We start from the raw sequence: 20,902 nt of genomic DNA on the forward strand, positions 1-20,902 counted from the left end.
TCTGGGTTGTTTTGCTACCTTGACTCGATTGGGGAAGCGTATCGGGTTTACGGTGGGCAGGCGTGGCTGCGGTATGATGAGCAGTTCCGTCAGCGCATGGCGGTGCGTCCTGGGGTCCGTTGGGACCATAAAGATATAGCACTGTGGCTGCGTGTGATGACGCCGGGTCGTCCTGGGTCTCAGCCTTTTCAGGCGGGAGCCGGCACTTCCGGATCTGGGGTGTCGGCTGGGCAACAGAAGGGGTACTGCTGGAAGTTTAACGAGGGTCAGTGCAAGTGGGGCACGTTGTGTCGATTTAAGCACGAATGCTCCGGCTGTAGTGGCGCACACTCGCTTACTAAGTGCCTCAAGCGGCAGAAAGGCGGCAAGGCCGGTGCTGGAAAAAGGGGTGACTCCGGTGCGGCTGGAGATGATGCTACCGTGGCTGATTAAATACCCCGATCGGGATGCTGCCCGGTTGCTGGAGGAGGGTTTTCGGGACGGTTTTCACATTCCATCTAGGGTTGGGGGTTTATCTGCTCGGTCGCGGAACCTTAGGTCGGCGTTGGCCAACCCGGCTGTTGTTTCTGACAAGTTGCTAAAGGAGGTTCGGTTGGGTAGGATGGCGGGTCCGTTTCCTTCCCCTCCTATCCCTGATTTACGGGTGTCCCCGTTGGGCCTGGTGCCCAAGAAGGAGCCGAACAAGTTTCGGTTGATCCATCATCTGTCATATCCCAAAGGGCAGTCGGTGAATGATGGGATTGACCCGGCTCTGTGTACGGTCTCTTACGCGTCGTTTGACAGGGCGGCGCATTGGGTGAGGGTGTCGGGTAGGGGGGCGTTGTTGGCGAAAGTTGATATTGAGGCTGCTTTCCGTCTCCTGCCTGTGCATCCGGCCAGTTTTCATTTGTTGGGGTGTTTTTGGGGTGATGGGTTTTTTGTTGACAGGTGTCTTCCTATGGGTTGCTCCATTTCTTGCTCGTACTTTGAGAAGTTTAGCACATTCCTGGAGTGGGTGGTTAGGGAAGTTGCGGGTCTCCCTTCCATTATTCATTATTTGGATGATTTTTTGTGTGTGGGTCCGGCGGGTTCTTCTCAGCGTGCGGTTTTGTTGGCCACGATGCAAGAGGTGGCGCGTCTTTTCGGTGTCCCGCTGGCTCCTGACAAAACTGAGGGGCCGTGTAGTTCCTTGTGTTTCTTGGGTATTGAAATCGATTCGGGGGACATGTCTTATCGGCTCCCTGAGGCGAAAGTGGTTGAGCTTCGTTTTTTGGTTGCGAGTTTTCGGCGGCTGCACAAGGTCACTTTGCGGCAGTTGCAGTCCTTGTTGGGAAAGTTGAATTTTGCGTCGCGGGTTATGCCGATGGGCAGGGTTTTTTCCAGGCGTTTGTCATTAGCGACTGCTGGGGTATCGGCCCCGCATCATTTTGTGCGGCTTACGGGTTCCCTGAAGGAGGATCTTGAGGTGTGGGATTTGTTTCTGCGGGACTATAATGGTCGGACGTTGTGGATGGAGGAGCCGGTCACTAACGTGGACCTGGAGTTGTGGACGGATTCCGCGGGAGCGGTGGGGTTCGGTGCTTATTTTAGGGGTAGTTGGTGTGTGGGGAGCTGGCCGGCCGGCTGGGCTCGCGCAGGTTTAACTAGGAATTTGACTTTTCTGGAGTTGTTTCCCATTTTGGTGGCGGTGGAGGTTTGGGGTGGTCGGCTCGCTAATCGCCAGGTTCGCTTTTGGTGTGACAACCTTGCGGTGGTTCAGGCAATTTCTACCCTTACCTCTTCCTCTGTTCCCGTGTTGCGCTTGTTGCGGCGCTTGGTGTTGCGTTGTCTTCAGCTTAATATGTGCCTCCGGGCTTCTCATGTTCCTGGTGTCGACAATTGTATAGCTGACTCCCTTTCTCGTTTGCAGTGGGACCGATTCTTCGCTTTGGCGCCCGGGGCAGACACGGTGGGCACGGTTTTTCCGGCTTGGATGTGGAGTCTGGGCGAGCTGGAGTAGAGGTCCTTCTGCAACGTTCTCTGGTCCCTTCTACTCGTGGTTTTTATGATCAGGTTTGGGGTGAATGGAGTGCGTTTTGGGCTGAGGCTTCTAGCCTGGAACAGGGTCTCAGTAGGGCGGAGGGCCTGTTGTGGCTGGTGGGTTTTTGGTTTAGTAGTGGGGTATCTGTTTCGGGTTTGGGTCGCCGGATGGCGGCGCTGGCTTTCCATTTTAAGGCTGGGGGTGAGCCTGATTTCACGAAGCACTTCATGGTCCGTCAGGCTCTGCGGGGGTACCGGCGGGGTGCTGTTAGCCGGGATACTAGGAGGCCGGTTTCATTCCCCCTGCTGTTGGATTTGGTTACTTTTCTTGACGGTGCTTGTGTGTCGCGGGAGGAGTTCTTGTTGTTTCGTGTCCGGTTGGGTCTTCGGAGGTCCAAGACAGATCAGGAGGGCAGGGGGCGTTTTATTGTTTTGCAGGCTCTTCCCGGCTCTGCGGTTTGTCCGTGTGGCTGTCTGGAGGCTTATCTTGCGGTTCGTCCTCGGGTTGGGGGGCCTTTGCTGTTACATATGGATGGTTCCCCTTTGTCTCGGTTTCAGTTTATTGCCTTGTTTCGGCGGGCTCTTGTTAGCCTCGGTTTGTCGGTTAGTGAGTTTGGGTCCCATTCCTTCCGGATTGGGGCGGCTACGGAGGCGGCGCGATGGGGGTTGCGTCAGGAGGTGATTATGCGGTTGGGTAGGTGGGAGTCGAGCCGTTTTCAGTCGTATGTTCGTCCTCATTTGCTGTGATGGTTGGTTTTTTTTTTTTGACGGTTGTTTTCTTTGTTGTTTTAGGAGCAGTTTGGATCCTGGGGCACTCCTATGTCTTCTGGGCGGCGCGTCGGGCTGCTGTGCGGCCGAATGGGAGGCAGCTGGGTCTTGATCCCGCGCTATTGACGGTCCGCTGGCTCGGTTTCCGAGGTATGCGTTGGGATCGTGTGTCCCGGGAGGTGTCTCGCCACGTTCGGATCCATGGGGTGCCTCGAATCCTGCTCCTTCATGTCGGTGGGAACGATTTATGTTCGGTCCCTATCCGCGTGCTGATAGCCGATATTAAGGCGGGCCTGCTCCAGCTTTGGGCCACTTACCCGGAGACTGTGTTTGTTTGGTCAGAGATAGTTCGCCGTTTGCGTTGGCGTGGTGCCAACTCATTGGCTGGTATCGAGAGGGCGCGCAAGCAGGTTAATAGGTCAGTTTCGCGTTTTGTGGCTTTTAGGGGGGGTGTTGTAGTTAGGCATAGGGACTTGGAGGGCGACGTTACGGGGTTGTTCCGTGACGACGGTGTTCATTTGTCCGACATTGGTCTGGACATTTGGCTGCTGGATCTTCGGTCCGGCCTGGAGAGAACCGCGGCTGTGTTGGGGAGCCGGTGAAGCGCAAGGGGGTCGCGTTCTCCGGTCTTGGCCGGGTACTCTGGTTTTAAGCTGGTACGGTGCAGGAGTTAACCATCTAGGTATGGTTACTTATGGTGCACAGAGGTGTAAGTGCAGGACACTCCAGGGGCATGCGCCTCTGTGAATCGTAAGGTCATGTGACTGCCGCGCTAGGGGACGCCGGCAGTTTCAGCAGGGATACAGGTGGACACGCCCATACCAGCAGGTTACTTATTTGGTTATTAAGTTGGTTATTAAGTGGTTATTAAAATGTTTACAATTGGTTATGTTATTTATATATATTGTGTCAAATTGGTTATGGTAATAATATTTGACACTTTGTAACATGTTAATAAAGGTTGAGTGTCGCGGTGCTGAAGTTATTTCAAGTCCGCACCGCGGACAAATAATTCCATATCTGACATTTAATAAAGCTTGTAAAATAAAGAAGTGTCTCTTGTTTTATTTTGTAAAGAGGTACCGAAACTGGACGCTACTACATTCATGTAAACCAAACCTCCAAAGCAATGACATACAATAAAAAATGGAGTAAGAGCGCAAACCTCTACTGGACAAGCGACTGGGCAAGTGGGACTCTTGGTACTAGAGTTGGAGGAACCTCACTAGGACCAGCTGGTCAAGAGTAGAGGCCTGTATGCCGGCTCAAATTTCTCCCCTTCTTAAATAGTTTCGTCCGGACACTTGTGAGAAATCACCTGTTTCTTTAGGTTGCCCACCCAGGACAACACAGATGAAAACCATTGTGCCAAAAAAAAATTTAGTAGAAAGAAAATGTTTTCTTTTAATATCAAAGCCGTAGAGACTACGCAACTGGAGTTAATGAAGTGATGCATGTCCCTGCCTTTATTTTAATGCTGTAAGCACATTGATTTTGGCAGAGCATTCTTTTTTTTTTTTCTCTCGAGATGGCCAAAATCTGAAATCAATTTGCAGAACAAGCAGTCATCAGTCATTAATGGATTTCTCATCATGTTTTCTCCGGGGGTCAAAGAGGGTCCCCTCGGGGATCGCCCCCCGATACACATAGAAGCATTTTAATAGAGAGATGATCCCGGGACATAAACGGTGTCAATAACACTTACAGAGGGGAATCTTTAGCTGGACCTGCAAGCTTTCTGTATCCAATTTGGTAACTAAGTACTTTTTTTTCTGCTGGATGCATGACATCATAGGGTTTACAAAGCCCTACAAATACCAGCTAGTTAAATCCTTCTATGACTTAATTGTTTTCAAAAAATATTCCTTGAATTGAACGGAATTCCTTATACAGCAGACATTTTCCAGATTCTAAAGTAGAACTACAAGCAGGTCCCAGTTTTAAGGTATTTTAGTGCTTCCTTCTTGCTTTGCTGATTTTGTACACTTTTAATTATTACTTAAATGTTTTGTAACGGGTGCAGGAATCAATTAGTGGAGTGTCTTTAAAGGACAACATATTCTATTATGAATTCATTTATGTAAACTTCTTTGTTGTACATAGGTACATATTAACATGTTTTAATCCTTTAAACCTACAACCTACAGGTGTTCTAGAATAATAAATGTTCTTGCACAGAAAGTCATTCTATGTTTGTTGCCTTGGAAATGTCACATCTTTCATTCTATTGTAAAACACATTAATTCTCTAACGAATGCAAGACAAAGATATCAGTCCCATGATAAACAGCCATTAATTAACCAAGTCTTCAAAAAAATCTAAAATTTTAGTTTTGTTAAAGAAAATTCATGGACGTGCGCCGCTGCGCATTTGGAAAATCAATAAACCATGGAAAACTAATAGTTTTCTTCTATCAACTGTGGCACCAAGGACCTTTGAAATGCTTTTATAAACCATACCCTGGATCACACTGTTTTAGAAACAACTATAAGGGCTACCAGTCTGCAGATGTCTTTGGCGACAGATCCGTTGATGGTCATCCACATGAGTGCAGCCAACTGGTGGATAGACATGGCCACATGCTACATTTTTACATTAGCAGGCTAGACTTCTTCAGGGCAAGATTAGCTAATAATGATGAATGGGAGGCATAAACCCATGAGTCCTCTAGTCCTTGACTGACTTATCATTGTGGGAGATATGGCTCAAAAATAAAGGAATAGGAACAGGATCTGGAGTGTCCCATTATGGTTTTTGTTCCTTGGATTGCAGTTGATGTGAACACATCTCCTGCTTGCTACTGTTGAACATGCCATATAGTCTCTGCCTGCCAGTTCCAGCACCTATGGAGTCCAGGGGGTCAAATTAGACCCCTGCACCCACGTGGAGAAAGTGCTTCAAAATACTTTATATGCCTTCTTTGTTGGCAAGGCCGCATGGAACAATAAAACTCCCTTTTAATTTGCTTTTTGTTGTGATCAGACTCAGATCTCTGCCCTGTTGTCTAAAGAAATAACAATATAAGTTACAGGTCAACTTCAATGCTGTAGTCATTACCACATGGGTCATCATTCTCTGTCAATTTAAATTCCTATTATCTAGTTAATAAGAATAACCTTGTCTTTATAGCTCAATTTTTTTGGTTTGCTTTGTCCTCAGTGACCTCCAGAAAATAAAATTGGAAATGACAAGTCACTTCTTTCATGATAAACCTTCCAGTTCATTTGGTATTATTGGTCAATAGTAAGCATTACCATTAATTTTGCCTGGTTGACTCTAGGTGCTGAATTCTAAGATCAAGAAATAATGTGAATTTTGATGATTTTGCGTTGACCCTTGTTTTAAAGGGAACGCATCATCTAACGTAAATAGTGGTGGACCTTGAGCACAATATCCATTAAATGATCCATGAACCAAACCAGATGTCTATTTCCAGTCAATTATTTATTTTAAAAAAAGAGTAATTAGGGGCAATAAGGTGCAAAAACCATGGAAACTAATGAAATGTTCTTGCTGATTTGGAAAAGAAGGTATAGAAGCATACTTTGCCGGAACAAGACAACCCTAGTATAAAAAAAAAACCAACAAATTAACCATCACCTCCAAAGTGGTTGTTTAGCATCCCTGGCATAATTAGGTTAAGCATTTTATGCCGCAATAAAGATTATAAGCGTTATTCCCATCATGCACTTACTGTGCCATTATCAATAACCCCCCCTGTGTTCTTTTTAGCCATTTTCATTGGCTTTGCCCCAATGAATAAGCACCACCCCGGCAGCTTAGTGAAATCCCCTTAATTTAGTGTAAGTAATTTACAAATTATTTGGGTATAAAGTGCTGTGTACGGTTTCCGGATTTTCATTAATATGCAATTAACCCCTATGCCTCTCGAAGCGTCGCAAGGATTGAACAATTATGTTAACGGTACAGAAGGCAGTCTGATGTCATAAAGCTTCAGTAAGTTTCTACTGAGCAGAATGTGATCATTAAAAGCCCAAATGTCTCATTCAAGTCTCATTCGGTGAGTTAACGTGGAGAGGCCAATTAGACATGATATCTGCTGAGAGCAGCCTCTCTTTGATATCCGAGCCATTTTCCTTTACCCAGGGCACAGATCTTAATTAAATGCAAATAATCTTAAATTTCACAGGTACTAACAGGTTGCAGTCATTTCCCACTGATGCGTCAGAGAAGAAAAAAAAGTTTGGGTTACTTGGGGTTACGTCAGAAGCAGAGGGTACAGGAGACCCCTGGCTTTCCAGATGCGCTGGACGTAAACTCCCAGAATGCTCAGCCAGCCATCAGCTGGGATGGTAGAATGAGTTTGTCAAATTCAAGCTATCTTCATCACTAAATGCATTGATCCAAATCCCCTTTCAAGCTCCTGCCACTTTCCAAAGAAGGGCACGATTCCAAGGGCAATTACACTAATCCCCAGATCAACAACTTTAACCCCTTAAGAAACTGGGCTTTTTATGCTATAGAACAATAGCAATTTGGGTGTTTTTTGCTACAATTATTTCCTCTAATGGTTTGCTCTTATTTCCCTCTTTCTCATTTAGTTTACCCACACAAAATTGGATTTTTCTTTAAAAAAAACATTTATTCACAGTTTTACAGGTATATAAATTATCCACAGCTAGTATAGATGGGAAAAAAATACCAAAAATATAATGATTAACTTGCCCTGATTTTTATTTTCTAATATTCTTGCTACACCTCATATTATTTAGCATTATGGTCAATGGTGAATTTATATTGGCCCGACCCAGGGCAATGGCTCCAGTCCCCCACCCCCGCCCTCCGCAATGGGCATTCTGAATGGTTTAATAGGCATTGGGCAGCTTTAAGACAGGGGCCCCCTGGCATATGACATCATAGTTCAGCGTGCTGTGTCTTAAAGGTGCGCATTGCCTTTTAATGCCTTCTAATTCCATGTAGGCTGTGCTGGCCAATTGGTGAGATCCAAGCAGCAGGACATCGGGTGCTTGATCGCTCTCTGGGTTTTGTAGCAGGGGGACTGCCACCTCCCTCGACCTGCCATCCTGGATACATCACTCATTACAGTCGCCGATCCTCTCATATTGGCTATTTTTTACATGAAAACTGGTGAAAATTCCACGACGGCAGCATATTTCTACAGCTGCTGACATCATAAAGTTACAACATTACATAAAAGACGGGATAGCATAAGCTTAGCTGTGACAAAGGAATATAGAACCTAGGGGACACACTTTATTCCTAGAACCTTACACATTAAAACCAGACCTAGGAGTTTAAAATGTATAAAGCTGATTGTGGAAACTAATTATAATCATAGAGTAAGAAGATTTATCAGATATTTTTCAGAGATGTGGAATGCCTGACCTCAGTATTTTTTTTTACAGGAAATGTAGCGTTTGTCAATATCAATCTGTATCATTTCATCAATTTAGGACTAACTGCATAAAGACTCGAGATCTTGCTAAAAGCAATTCCGCGTGATAAACTGTTATTTTTTTCCCTCTTATTATTGGCTGATTCTGTCTTTATCTAAATGGAAGTAAGGAGATTGAGATCTGCGTCGGACAGAGTCTGTATAGCCTGCCTCTCGCTTTTCAACGTATCAGATAAAAATCTACATAAAGCTTAAGTCGGGATCTGCAAGGAAACCCAGGAAAACGAGGTTTTCAAAGCGTTACCGAGAGATCTAAGACCAGAATACAGATTACTGACTGACTATAGGTGGAAAATCTCAACGAAAATGTCTGACACTTTCACCTTTATTAACCGGCTTCCCGTAGGGACTGGGAATAGGGGTAATGGATTGTATCCAAAGGCCTCCATTATAAAAAGCTTATAAAAAACAGGTTGCTGGGGTCACAGGTTTCGCGCTAAAACCCCCAAGCTATTGTGATGAAAAATAAATGCACTCCAGACGCATTGATGAAACGCACTGATCTTTGCTTTTTTGGAGCGGGGTGTTTGGGCTGTGCTGTGAAAGAACAGTAGTTTGCAGAACATATTTAAGCATAAAAATCGATCCTTTGCTTTCCCAAGATTATTTTTTTTAAGTTAAATTTACACACTATTTCCATGTAATGGTATTTACAGATTAACGCAAGCAATATATATATTATTTTAGAAACCCACCTCTTATGTATACTACTAGGAGCAGCGATCCTAAAGTGTGACATACATACTCATGACATCATTACATTTCTGAGCTCAAATAATGCACAACATGTCTTATTTATTTGAAAAACAAAAACGGCATGTTGATCGTATTAGTTCCATAATAGAACTTATTCAGAGATAAAGGTATTCAGATCCACAATAGGATGTGTTTTGGAAGCCCCTATTTCCATGGGTGGTCTAGGAACATTCCGTGAATGAAGCACAAGGAGGATCAAGTCAAAGTGTCTGCTTTATGCTCCTGGTACACTAGGTTCCTGTATGTGGAACTGCAAGTGGAACACCCAAAAACCGTTCAGACGGTAACACTAAATCTCATATGAGTATGAGTATGAGAACATTATGTGTGGCCACATGTATCAAGCCGACAGCTGACATACGTCATTTGCCCGGCTCTGGCGGACCATATAGTGAGTCTTCACCCTACCACAACAGATACCCGAAGCTAGCCATCTTCACGGTTCAAGGGTCTCACCAGGGTCGTTTAACATGGGGCATTTGTCTGTGATTTTTTCTTTCTTGGTAATTGACATGAATTCGACAATTCTGCGGGTTAAGACATTATTTCTTAAAATAACTCCTGACTAAGTAACTTATGAGCTATGGAAGAATCTTGTATAAATGTATGGTATCATATGCCTCTTGTTCATGTCTTTATTGTAAGTTTTAGCGTGATTGTACAAATGTATCTATTTATTTTTGTTTGTTCGTAGTTTTAATGTCTTAAAATCCAATAAAGACTATTTAGAAAAAAAAAAGAAAAATCAAGAGTATCTCTCCCTGTTCCATTGGAAGATTAATAACCATTGCTTGTGGATTTGGTGATTGTGCAAACGATCAGATAGGGTTAAAGTATGAAAAACGGGGCTGATAGAAGACGGAGGTGTCACGTTTTACTAACTCTGTCTCTAAAGTAACTAAATAACACGGTGAATTTACTAAACATTACCATAATCCTTTCTTTGACATTGCTTGTGATGGGTTGTGTTCTTTCTTTACTGCATTTTCCCTTTTAAGTACTGTTCAGATAGTGGAAGTATAATTTGTTTAAAGAGATTAATGGGGATGAGCAGTAATTACCAGATAATGCTCAAATTACTATAGGCTTGCACAAAGAAATAAAAAAGAACACTTTTTTTTCCCCCTCGATAAAAGCAACAAAGTGAACATTTAATGGGCTGATAGGTAATTTAAAGGAACCATATATGTATCCTTTATTACTGAAATAATGTTTTGGGACCCAGGGATGTAATGTTTAAGTGGCTTTTACATCGTTATTTAGAAAAAAGAATAGGTCTATTATTTACACAATGGGCGGTCGCTAAACCCTTTGAAAACAATGCATTTTGAGCCCGTACATGTACAGGCTTTGTCATTAAGGGGTTAAGACGATAAGCCAGGGTTTATATCTTTGTGAAGGTATTCAAAATGGCGGCTCTCACTAGCCAGAAGATGAAAAAGGATTTCTAATACATATCTAATCATTAAATTACCCCGTAAACAAAATGATATTGTTTTTTTGGAAAAGTAATGGGTCCTCGCAAATAATGATAGAATAAAGATAGCCTGCCCCATGTATTTGTAGCTAGACATGAATATTGTACTCTGTTTAGTACTTTAATAGGACCATAAAAGTTCCTGTCTATTTTTAGAGTATTGATGTGTCTTGGCTGACTCTGCCCTTCACCAAACAGACCTACAGAGTATTTAGTTAGAAAATATTGAGGACATTGTCTTCCCAAGCGCAGACATTTAAATAAACGAAGGGAACTGAGCCATATAATAAGCTCTCTGCCAATTTTATCACTTCTTCAATAATTTAATATATCCTTAATAGCAAATCAGCTTTAGACCTAAAAGCTTGGCTCCCAACCACACAACAGCAATTACTGGAAAGTATACAGAGTATTATATTACTTTTGTTAGCGGCTGATATTAGGACATGAGTTACAGACGTGTTCCTGGAGTTCCTACACAATTCTGAGAGTGGATATGAGTAGTGTGTGGTCACGCATATTATGCATGCTGCGGCACCGGATCTGCCCCTGGAGCATGGAGTATGGGGCACTGATAGCCAGTGGCCCACCGGTCTTTTGCCTGGTGTGCCAGATGGCCAGTCCGGGCCTGGCTAGAGCTGGCAAAGAATGGCACTTTTGCAGAAGAATGTAATTAAAGGAACCCTCTAGCCATCACGTGCACTTTACATTTTTGTGGGGCCCCTTTGTAAATCCTTGCCCTTTGACTACTTGTGATACACGGCCCACCAGTCATCTCCAGCTCTAACAAGACCCCCCAGAGAAGGCATTCCACTGCAGCTCTGGTGCTCCACCTTGCCAACGCTGTAGTTGTTGGTCACACCGCAAGGGGCTTAAAGTAAACTTATTGGTCTCTATCCAGCTAAGGGCTTTAGTTCCCACAATGACAGGTGTTCTGTATGTTGAAAATCATACAGTCCCAGTCTCTCTCTCACGGCCCCTTCACTCCCCTCTGTGTCCCACCACTCCCCACCAAACCACGTCACTTACTCCGCTACTGCTTTTGAGAAGTGTTCTTACGGCAACCATTCATCAGTGCACTCCTTTTATGTCACATGGCATAAAGTGTCCTTACTCGCCCCCAAAGTAAGTATGATTAGGAAATCTCAAAATTGAGCCATTTATGTTAGAACACTGATGAAGAGTTCTGCAACTCTTTGGAATTCAAGGTCATATGGCCCACATAGAGGTTTTCACCATTATAGGAATGGAAATGGGTTATCAGAGTTCCAAGGCATAAGTTTTGAATCTGTGATCAGTAATTATTGGTCTCTGGAGGCTCGTCCTGTCCAGGCTATGTGTCTTAGCAGTTGTAGAACATAGGCACACGACTGTCTAACATGTACAGGAATGTGATACTAAAAGCCATGACGGAATTAGCTGTCTGCAGGAATGGACGCCGGGTGAAATGAAACCACTTTGTTCTGATACATCCACATACAGAGCCTTTAATTACAAAGCAATGCGTGCTCCCTGCAGAGACACTGGGATTACTAAGAAAATGATGATATTTGCACAAAATCCTTCCTGAATCTCATTCCTTGTGCACGTTTCTCCGTCCCTCGGGGAGAGATGTCAAAATATCACCCTTTATTTTATTCAGCATTTTTTTTTCTGCGCTGCGATTTAACTCATTATCTGTTTCATAAAAACTCAGAAAGAGATGCCTTTGCTTTTGCTCTCCAATTCCCGTTCTGCAATAATGCACCCCTGCCGACATGCTGGGGTGATGACCCCATTATACCAACAGAGGTTTGATGAGATTTCAATGTCATTCCGAACAGGCCCTTTGGTATGATAATCTGTCGCACAGTTATACCTGAATCTAGAGATTTATAAAACCCCTAACCGTGTTCACCGAATACCCAGCTGTGCTATAAAGAATGAGCAGCGGCTTATGAAATACCTACACTATAATAATCTTTTCACCATACGCTCCCGAGGTGGCATAATCTGCAGAAGACGAACCCTGCAGGGCCACATATGGGATAATCTATGGCTAGTGAAGTCACTGAAGGGTAATAGGCTTCCCAACATTCTTCAGTTCCTGATCTGTGATACTGAAACCTTACATTCTGTAGCCTTTGATTAAACGTATAACTGCAGATTGGGCTGTATATCAGCTCATCACAGGGGGAAACCATAACCAGCTATGCCATGGACACTTCACACAGGGCAGGGTAGCCAGGTGGTCCTTAACTAGGGACATTGATAAAATCAGAGCGGCTCTCTATGATTAAATGAGCAACCCGGTTAGCATTAGCCTCAATAAATTTGCTCCCTGTATCCTTTATGGTAGAAAACATTGTTATTATAATTATTATTATATTATTTATTATTATTATTATATAACTGAGGGAGAGAAGGTGCCAGGAGGCAATAGAGGAGCAGCAGCGACTTCAGTGTCTTCTCTTGTGCTAGACCACCAAGGAAAGTGATAGAGAAGTCTTGGAGTTAGAATGCCTCCTGGTGCCCAGTTGTAGAGCGCCTCCTGGTGGCCAAGCAGTCACACGATACCCTGCACACCTCCTGCTCTCTGCTCTCCCTAAAGTTCCTTGCATACATGATTTGTGGATTTTCTGCTGCGTATATAACATGCTCGCTGTGCTCCTCTGGCCCTTGCAATTTATAATGCATTCAATGAGCTTCCACAGTTCCTGCTGTATATAACCCGTTTAAATATTGACCACATGTTCCCTGCAGCTACTGTGGATTAAATATTGCAATGCCTTCTACTAGAAGTAACCCTGCTAACCGGGCTCCCTGATTATTTCATGAACAAGGCACTCTTTGCAGCTTCTATATAAACTGCTCTCTCCCCCTTGTATTGTATATAATCAGCTTACTGTATTTACTTTAGCTTCTACTGCAAGTAACTTACTAATTGTGGTTACCTTGAACATTGTGGGGCTTTTGTATCATGGCGTCCTAATAGCAAAGTTGTTATTACTTTGTGATACGTGAAGCACTTTGTGACATATTTGTTAGACATGTGGATTTGCGGGTTAGTACGAAGCACAGAAAACAAAGCCAGACCCCAGGAATAGGATGAAAACACAGCAAAAAGCTCAGAGAAGGTAGGGAGACATTTAGAGAGTGTGAGAGGGAGAGAGTGAATGAGAATTAGAGTGTGAAAGAGTGCGTTACAGTGTGAGTGAATGAGAGTGAATCTGGGCAACAGAAAACGAATGGGCCAAAAACGAACCAAAAAATTGTCTGAATTGTTTTTGGTCCATTTGCACATGTCTAATATTTGTCTCATTTGGAAGAACTGCTCATAACACCTAGATGTAAAACCACACAATACAATGTGATGCAAAATACTAAATTATCCTCCACACGTTAGGTGGCGGTACTGCATCCGTATGTATAGATGTACATGGCAGGTACATTTTTAGGCTTTGTATTTATTGTGTGCGTGTGATACCTTTATATATAAAAGCCATCATCTCTTGCCGTGAGGTGACTACACTCCCTGTAAAGTCAACATAACACAGACTTAAGACCATGTAGGTCCCGTTGTAAAACAGATGTGGCCTTATTTACTGTTCAATTTAACTATTACCATACTCACTCCTGCCCACAGTAACATAGTCCCTTGTCCTCCGAGCTTAGACCCCGCTGCATCTGCTATAACATAACCTTGTTTGTTTTGTAAATTTGTATCCTATTCGCATTCTCTTCCGACAGATAGAATTTCCCAACATAAAGCCCCCCCAAAACACTTGCTAACTGACCAGTGCTAATTGTGGTGAAGGATTTCTGACATCCTCCTCAGAGATGTCTCCCTACATTTTCTGTTGTGTCGCACACACTGCCCCCATCGTCCGCCAGCTACTGTGGGTTACTATTCTTGGTTTTGTATTCAGAACACAATGAATTTAACATTTTGGCTCCCAGTTTTAGTTCTGTGGCTGGTATCCATGGTTACTTACAATAGTAAAGTTCATGACTTTGAGGATCCAGATTGTCATGGCGAGGTTCACCAGGATAAGGATCATTAGAAGCAAGACGAAGAAATACAGGCATCTCTTCCTCCAGCCGTAAATCCCCACCTTGTACACATGGGGTCCCTCGCTGCTGGAGAGAGTGCTCCTGTGAGCGTACTGTTCCTGAGGCATCTGTAACCAGTACAAAGAGAGACACATTCTGAATGTTGCAAGAAAAAAAAATTATGTGCACGAGTGTCTCTGTCATGACCAGAATGCACTGCAAATACTATACAGATTAGAACCTCTACAGCCAGCATTCCAAATCAGCATCGTATTCAAACATCTCAGAGGGAGAGGGGATATGCTACTAGTAGTGTGACAATATATGTAAAAAAAAAAAAATACATTAAATTTAACTTTTCTAGTGTTTTTTCATAGTTAGAGGACAACTAAACATTGCTATTTTTTTTCTTGAAGAAGCATGGTGATGGGGTTTGTGAACGGTACACCTTTGTCCTGCATGTAATGTGAGGTCTTCAACTATTTCCTTCATGGGCCAAGTGAACGTCTGCTACCTCCTGGTGGAACCTTGCAAAGGAGACCAAGATGGAATGCGCCCAATTGGAAAATATTCACTTTAATGCTTGAAGGGCCAACATAGACCTTATTGCTAGAAGTAGGTTCACAAAACCTTGGCGTAGCATGAGCTGGACCTAGGTTGAGTCACATCCATTACTACAAGGCAAACTCATCAATCTTAAATTGGACCTTCTTAATGCTCAAAGAAGTTTTTAAGTTCAGAGAACAATTCTGCCCCTTGCAAATTCCCACTTTTGTGAGTAACCACCTAAAACTAGTCATGTGATACAGTATGATGTAAGAAAGTATTTACTCACAGAGAGAGGGGGGAAGATAAGCAGAACTTCCTCCCAGAAGTAGTGGCAAAGAATAATGCAGTGAGGGAATTCAAGCAGGGACAAGATAGGCTTAAGATTACAAAGGACCTCTCCTGATCTGCTCTAAAGCCTCAGCTAACACAGCCAGCTAACTGGCGCTTCAGTCGTTCTTATAACTCCAGATGGGGCAAGGAGTGTCTCTTACTCACTGTCCATTCCTGTCCTACTCTGCCTTCTTCCACTTCAACGCAAACTCATACAACTTGTCTGCTATGATCAGATCTAATAACTCGGCCACTACTCAGAACACCATGGAGATTATGTTTTATTTATTTGATATGCGTAATTTGGAAATTACTCAGAGTTGACAATACTTAAATACTGCCACATGGCTCTAAATTCCCATGTATATATATATATATATATATATATATATATATATATATATATATATATATATATCCATATATACCTATTACCCACCTCCACCGTAACTTCAGAGAATGACCTTTTATAGCCCTCTCTAAGAAATAGGATTCCGTTCTAAAATGGGAAAGATCTGAAACATGGCCTCAGCCCTCTGTTGGAAACAGAAGATCCTATTATTATACTATTATGCTACTTAAAAAAGTCTTAAATACGAGGTGCTGCTGTTCTTGCATGTTGAACACTAAAATTTAAAATGTATTACTGATGTTCAGAACAGTATTCAAGCTTAAGAAAATATATAAGCATCTGGGAGAGTTTAAACAGATAGATATCTGCTAAACAGTGTGAAAATAGAGAGCCGTTCTATCATGTAAAAGGGGATACCTGAGAGTAATGGTGCAACAAAGGCAATGTGTGGCAACCCCCCCTACCACATAACTGGAGGCAGATTGCCCTATTAGCCAATCAGAATCCCCAGAGCACCACTACTCCATGGGCCAGCTTGGAATAGAAGAGATCTCTCTTGTAAGCAGCCTATATACAGTATGGGCTCCATACTGAAATGACTAATTGCTTCCCAAAAATGCACTGAGCTGAGATATGATGTCATAGGGTGGAATCTGTTGTGAAGTATAGTACTGGTAGGCAGCTGGGGAGCTGCCCTGGGTCAGGACTAGGACAGCGTCCAGCTAACATACGTCACTGCCAGGAAGGGGTGATTACTATCCTGCCCCCAAAGCCACCTGGGTAGTTCTATAAGAAACTATAATTTCCACTGTGCTAAGCCAATCAAACATCTGTAAAACTACTAATTACTGCCTATCACTGACCCAATTATCTAGAAATTGGCTCATCACAATGTGCACATATATTACATAATGCATGCAGATATCTGTATTTTTTTGCTATACTCCCCTGATATTCATCTTGAGGATAACACGTTACAGAAACATTTCTGGATCAGCTTTTACTGTTCTATTTTCAAAGAATAACAAAACTACTCTAAACCAGAACGTTTTAGAATGATAGAAGCAATCTATCTATTTTTCTATTGCATTGTCTCCTTCTGCCTCCTGTTCAACTATTCTAACATCCAAACCCAAAGACTGTGTTTTATTTATAGAGTCTTCTATGATGGACAGCGTCGAATGTCTTACTGAGATCTAGCTAGGACACATCTAGTGCCGCTCCCTGGTCCATTACTCGAGTTACACAGTGACAAAAATAAACTACGTTAGTTTTACAAGATCCCCTTATTTACTGTAAAGGCATCTCGTCAAACTAACGTAATATATTTTGTGATTGTGTAACTTGAGTAATAGACCATACTTTCTCTAATCTTGAAAACCATTTGCATCACGATATTTAATCTTTTCTGGTATGACATCATATTCCGGTGCTTTGCCTTTTAAAGATACATGCTGCTCGGTGGAAGTAAACCATGAAGTCTAAGCTCCATAGTATTAATGGGCCGGTTGGGGTGACATTAGTGATTGCTCAATAAAGGGATTGGTTCCATCTTAATGCGGCAGATGGGCTGCCAGCCCCTAGAACTATTGGCCAAGACCAGAATATGTCACTGTAGACACCGATAACATCTTACTTATCCAATTAAATAATTTCCTCCATAGAGTCAGAAGGTGTCTATCGGTAATCAAGACTGAGCCACTCTAAGCAGTGGGTGTGTTTTAGCTTGGGCTAAGGTAACGGAGCTAGGACACATACACCTTACTCACATATGATGTCACATTTAAAATTGTTTTGAATCACAAAATAACATTCATTTTAATGCTAATAATTAAAGAAATGTGACAGTGGCCCACTTTTAGGAGTCTCTTGGAGTTGTGTACTAACTACACACTCATCTGGGGGGGGGGCATTTTAGAATTGAAAGATTTCCATTTTCCCAACAGTTTTAATCCGAGAATGTAGGACGCTGAAAAAAAGATAATGCAACCCTTATTCCCATTTAAAAGTAAACATAAAAACTGCAGGCAAAACAATTGCATTTAGTAGCCGTAGAATCCATTAGTATTGTGTCCGAATTGTAAAATAAAGTAAAACCCATCTAAAAGCCCCGGTTTAACATAAAATGTTAACAATTTCTTTGATAATTTTACATTTTACAGAAAAGTGTTATTGAAATGCAAGTTGCCGATGAGCAGACTAGGGCTCCAGGGTTTTTAGCTATAAAATCATTGAATATTTTTCTCTCTGGCGAGTGTCGGTTGCAATTCTTATCCAGTTCAACAACAACAACTGGACAGCTGTGCTTCTCTCATCTGGTAACCAGACCCTGCCGAGGCATTTATAATTGTCAAAGGGGGAGGGGGGGTTATGTGCCTTTGGCTATTAAGTAACCAAGCAAGTCAATTAGAAGAAAAAATATTATTTACAGATTTTATTTTATGGGCTGCGATGATGTCATACCCAGCAAACATTTTGAGCTCTTAGAGGGACATCAGGGAAGGAAAGAGGGACTGAGATATTTTGACCCTATGGAGGGAGTATCTCCCTATGGAGGGAGTATGAAGAGGGGCGCCTGGGAGGTACGCTGAGGTTAGCCCTGTGTCCACTGTCTATTGTATCTGTCAAGCATTGGTTACGCCAGCACTCCGACCACCGCCTGAGGCCTGATTGGAGATTTATACCAACAAGTACCGTTGGCCGGCAGGTAGCTCAACAGGTGATCCTACAAAATATACGTTAGTATCCATACAGCATGCATTAAATCTTCCTTAAAGACCACAGACTGCGATACGTTGTAGCTTACAGATGATGTGTTACAATACACTGTTACAATGACACTAATAAAGCATCTGGCGGTATATTTTCTGTGATCTCCTAGGAGGTGCCTGGTCATCTTGGGAGTAGGAGTTCTCCCCAGTTGCAAAGTATCAGCGGAATGACGTGGGCTACCGCTGTTGGCTGGCAGACGAAGCAACATTCCACAGTAGTCAGTGTCAGAGGCCGTCTGCCACTCATATTAACGAATAAGCGGTCCTGCAGTATACACGTTACGTACCTTTCAGTGTACGGCTACAGGTAAGTATCCCACAAAAGCCCGAAGTAAGATAAAGCCGCAGAGATCCACCGGTAGCACAGCCGGCAGGCCTTCAGCTAAGACACATTCGCCTGTCCGTCTCACATTTTCCAGTAACCAACTTGCAGCCAAATCCCTGCCCAACCCCTAAGAATTTCCTGGACTGCGTTCCGTCTTTCTTTATTTGAAGCCTTGCGGTCTCTGCATTACATGGATACAGACCCTGCCAGAGCTCGCACACAGAGCTTCCTACAACTCTACAAAGGAACACATGGTGTGAGTTAGAGACCTTTCTTGATTTTCTTTTCTGTGCCTCGAGGGTCCCTCTGCAGCGAGCTGACTTCAGAAACAAGCATTTGTATTTTTGGGGGGAATGCGAAAACATGTATCAATATACTTTATAAATAAACTAAAACCTACACGTATAGAACATATAGAAAAAAACACGTACAGAAAAAAAAAACAATTTTGCTTTAATAAGCAGCTATCTGCATTTTGAAATGTCTCGTATGAGATAAAAGCATTAATGAATTCTGGCACAGCGGGCAAATGCCCAGTGGCAGGTCGGATGCGTCAGTGTGCCGGTATTGGCTGCATATACCTGGCCACAAGCCGTGTGAGTGTAAAAACACAGCGTGCAGCCACGCATATCCAGCCATCGGCTGCATGCTGGACATTCTGGCTCTGCTGACGTCGTTGGGAGGCCCCACTGACATTTTTTTCTATTAGACACCACGGATTGTCTTCTGTATTGGGCCTGACGATCGCAAAAGATTATAACAGCACGCAGTTGTGATTTTGTTTTCTTAAACCCAAGCAAAGTGTAGCCAACGAAGAATGAAACACTGAGGGTTATGTGTAAAATGTGGTTTGGAAAATGGTTTTATGACAACTACCGGAATGTTACTTTTGATTGGACAATTCCATTGGATCCTCTGGTGATTACCATAGAGCACTCCAGGAGTCTCCAGATAAAGCACAGCTTCCCTAGTTCTCCATTTCCCTCTTCCTTTGGGCAAAGGAATGCTGTTTGACCACACCCACTCCATGCCCATTTTACCTCCTACTCCCCGCCCACTTAGGGCTAACCCTAATGCATGGCTAGCCCAGTCCCCTTGAGAAGCCACTTCATGTAACCTACCCTTGGACGTTCTCAGTTATGGTGGTAACACAGTGTTTCAGATTTCACACAAGAATAATTTTAACAGAGCGTCAAAGAGGGAAATGGAACTCCAGTGGAAGTCTGGTGGTGCAGCTTTGTCATATTGGGCAATGGGTGTTATACAGTATCACCTGGTGTCCAATGACCTGAGGTATCTGCTGCCTTTACCTATGTCAAGACTTGTCTCAATGCATTCGCACATGCCTCTTGGATTAATAATGTTCTCCTAGTTTTAAGAAAATAATTACCATTTATTTGGTTTGTTTTTGTTTTTTTTAAGGGTACAAAGTTATACTCAACAAAGATTTTTACTCTGCTGTCAGATGGAATCTATTAATATTTTTCTAACATATTTCTCTATATAATGATTTCACTCTTTAAATGATGAACAATTGAAGTTACAGACATGAATATGGAAATTACCGAGTATCTCCCTCTCTGCAGCGAGTGATACACTCCCTCTGGAGGTCAAACTCTCACAAAGAAATACACACTATTTAATAATCTTCCTATTCACACTGACGCTGTTCCCAAGAAAGGAACTGCTCCTGTCAGACTCTCACCCACGGAAACCAAATTCACGCAATAATATTGCTAATGACAGAGGATTCTCTCCGGAACAACCTCCACACCTGTCAGCCGCTCTCTGAGAATCCCAAGTGTCTGAATGCTTCAGAAAAAATACTTAACTCATGGATATAGCGAATTGGAAGATTCTATTCTAGTTGAACACCTTTAACACCTCAGTACCCTTGGATATTACCCTTGCTAGACGCTTGCCCACATTATACGGCACCACTCCCTGGGTGCTGGTACCACGATCTTCAACTGGAGTCTACCAGCGGTGTATTCGTCTTTAGCCGTGCCCTAGGTCTAACTGGGGGCAAAACCACTAACCGACTCCTCCACACATCGATCTCCTGAGCACTGGGATATGACATAACCCACCTGAACCTGAAGGTCTA

At 43.0% G+C, this 20,902-nt stretch overlaps 1 protein-coding gene across 1 annotated transcript in view; it reads right to left on the reverse strand.

Moving 5' to 3' along the window:
• LOC149287305 (delta-sarcoglycan-like) overlaps positions 1–14,596 on the reverse strand; it is a 61,216-nt gene extending 46,620 nt beyond the window's left edge. Inside the window, exon 1 of the mRNA XM_089493057.1 lies at positions 14,411–14,596. Within this exon, the coding sequence (XP_089349183.1) occupies positions 14,411–14,596 (186 nt within the window). The remainder of the gene's footprint in view (positions 1–14,410) is intronic.
• Between the last annotated feature and the right edge of the window lie 6,306 nt (positions 14,597–20,902).

Source organism: Sceloporus occidentalis, unplaced genomic scaffold (assembly GCF_023333645.1).
Source record: "Sceloporus occidentalis isolate IW3139 unplaced genomic scaffold, rSceOcc1.0.p SCAF_62, whole genome shotgun sequence".
NCBI classification, from domain to species: domain Eukaryota; kingdom Metazoa; phylum Chordata; class Lepidosauria; order Squamata; family Phrynosomatidae; genus Sceloporus; species Sceloporus occidentalis.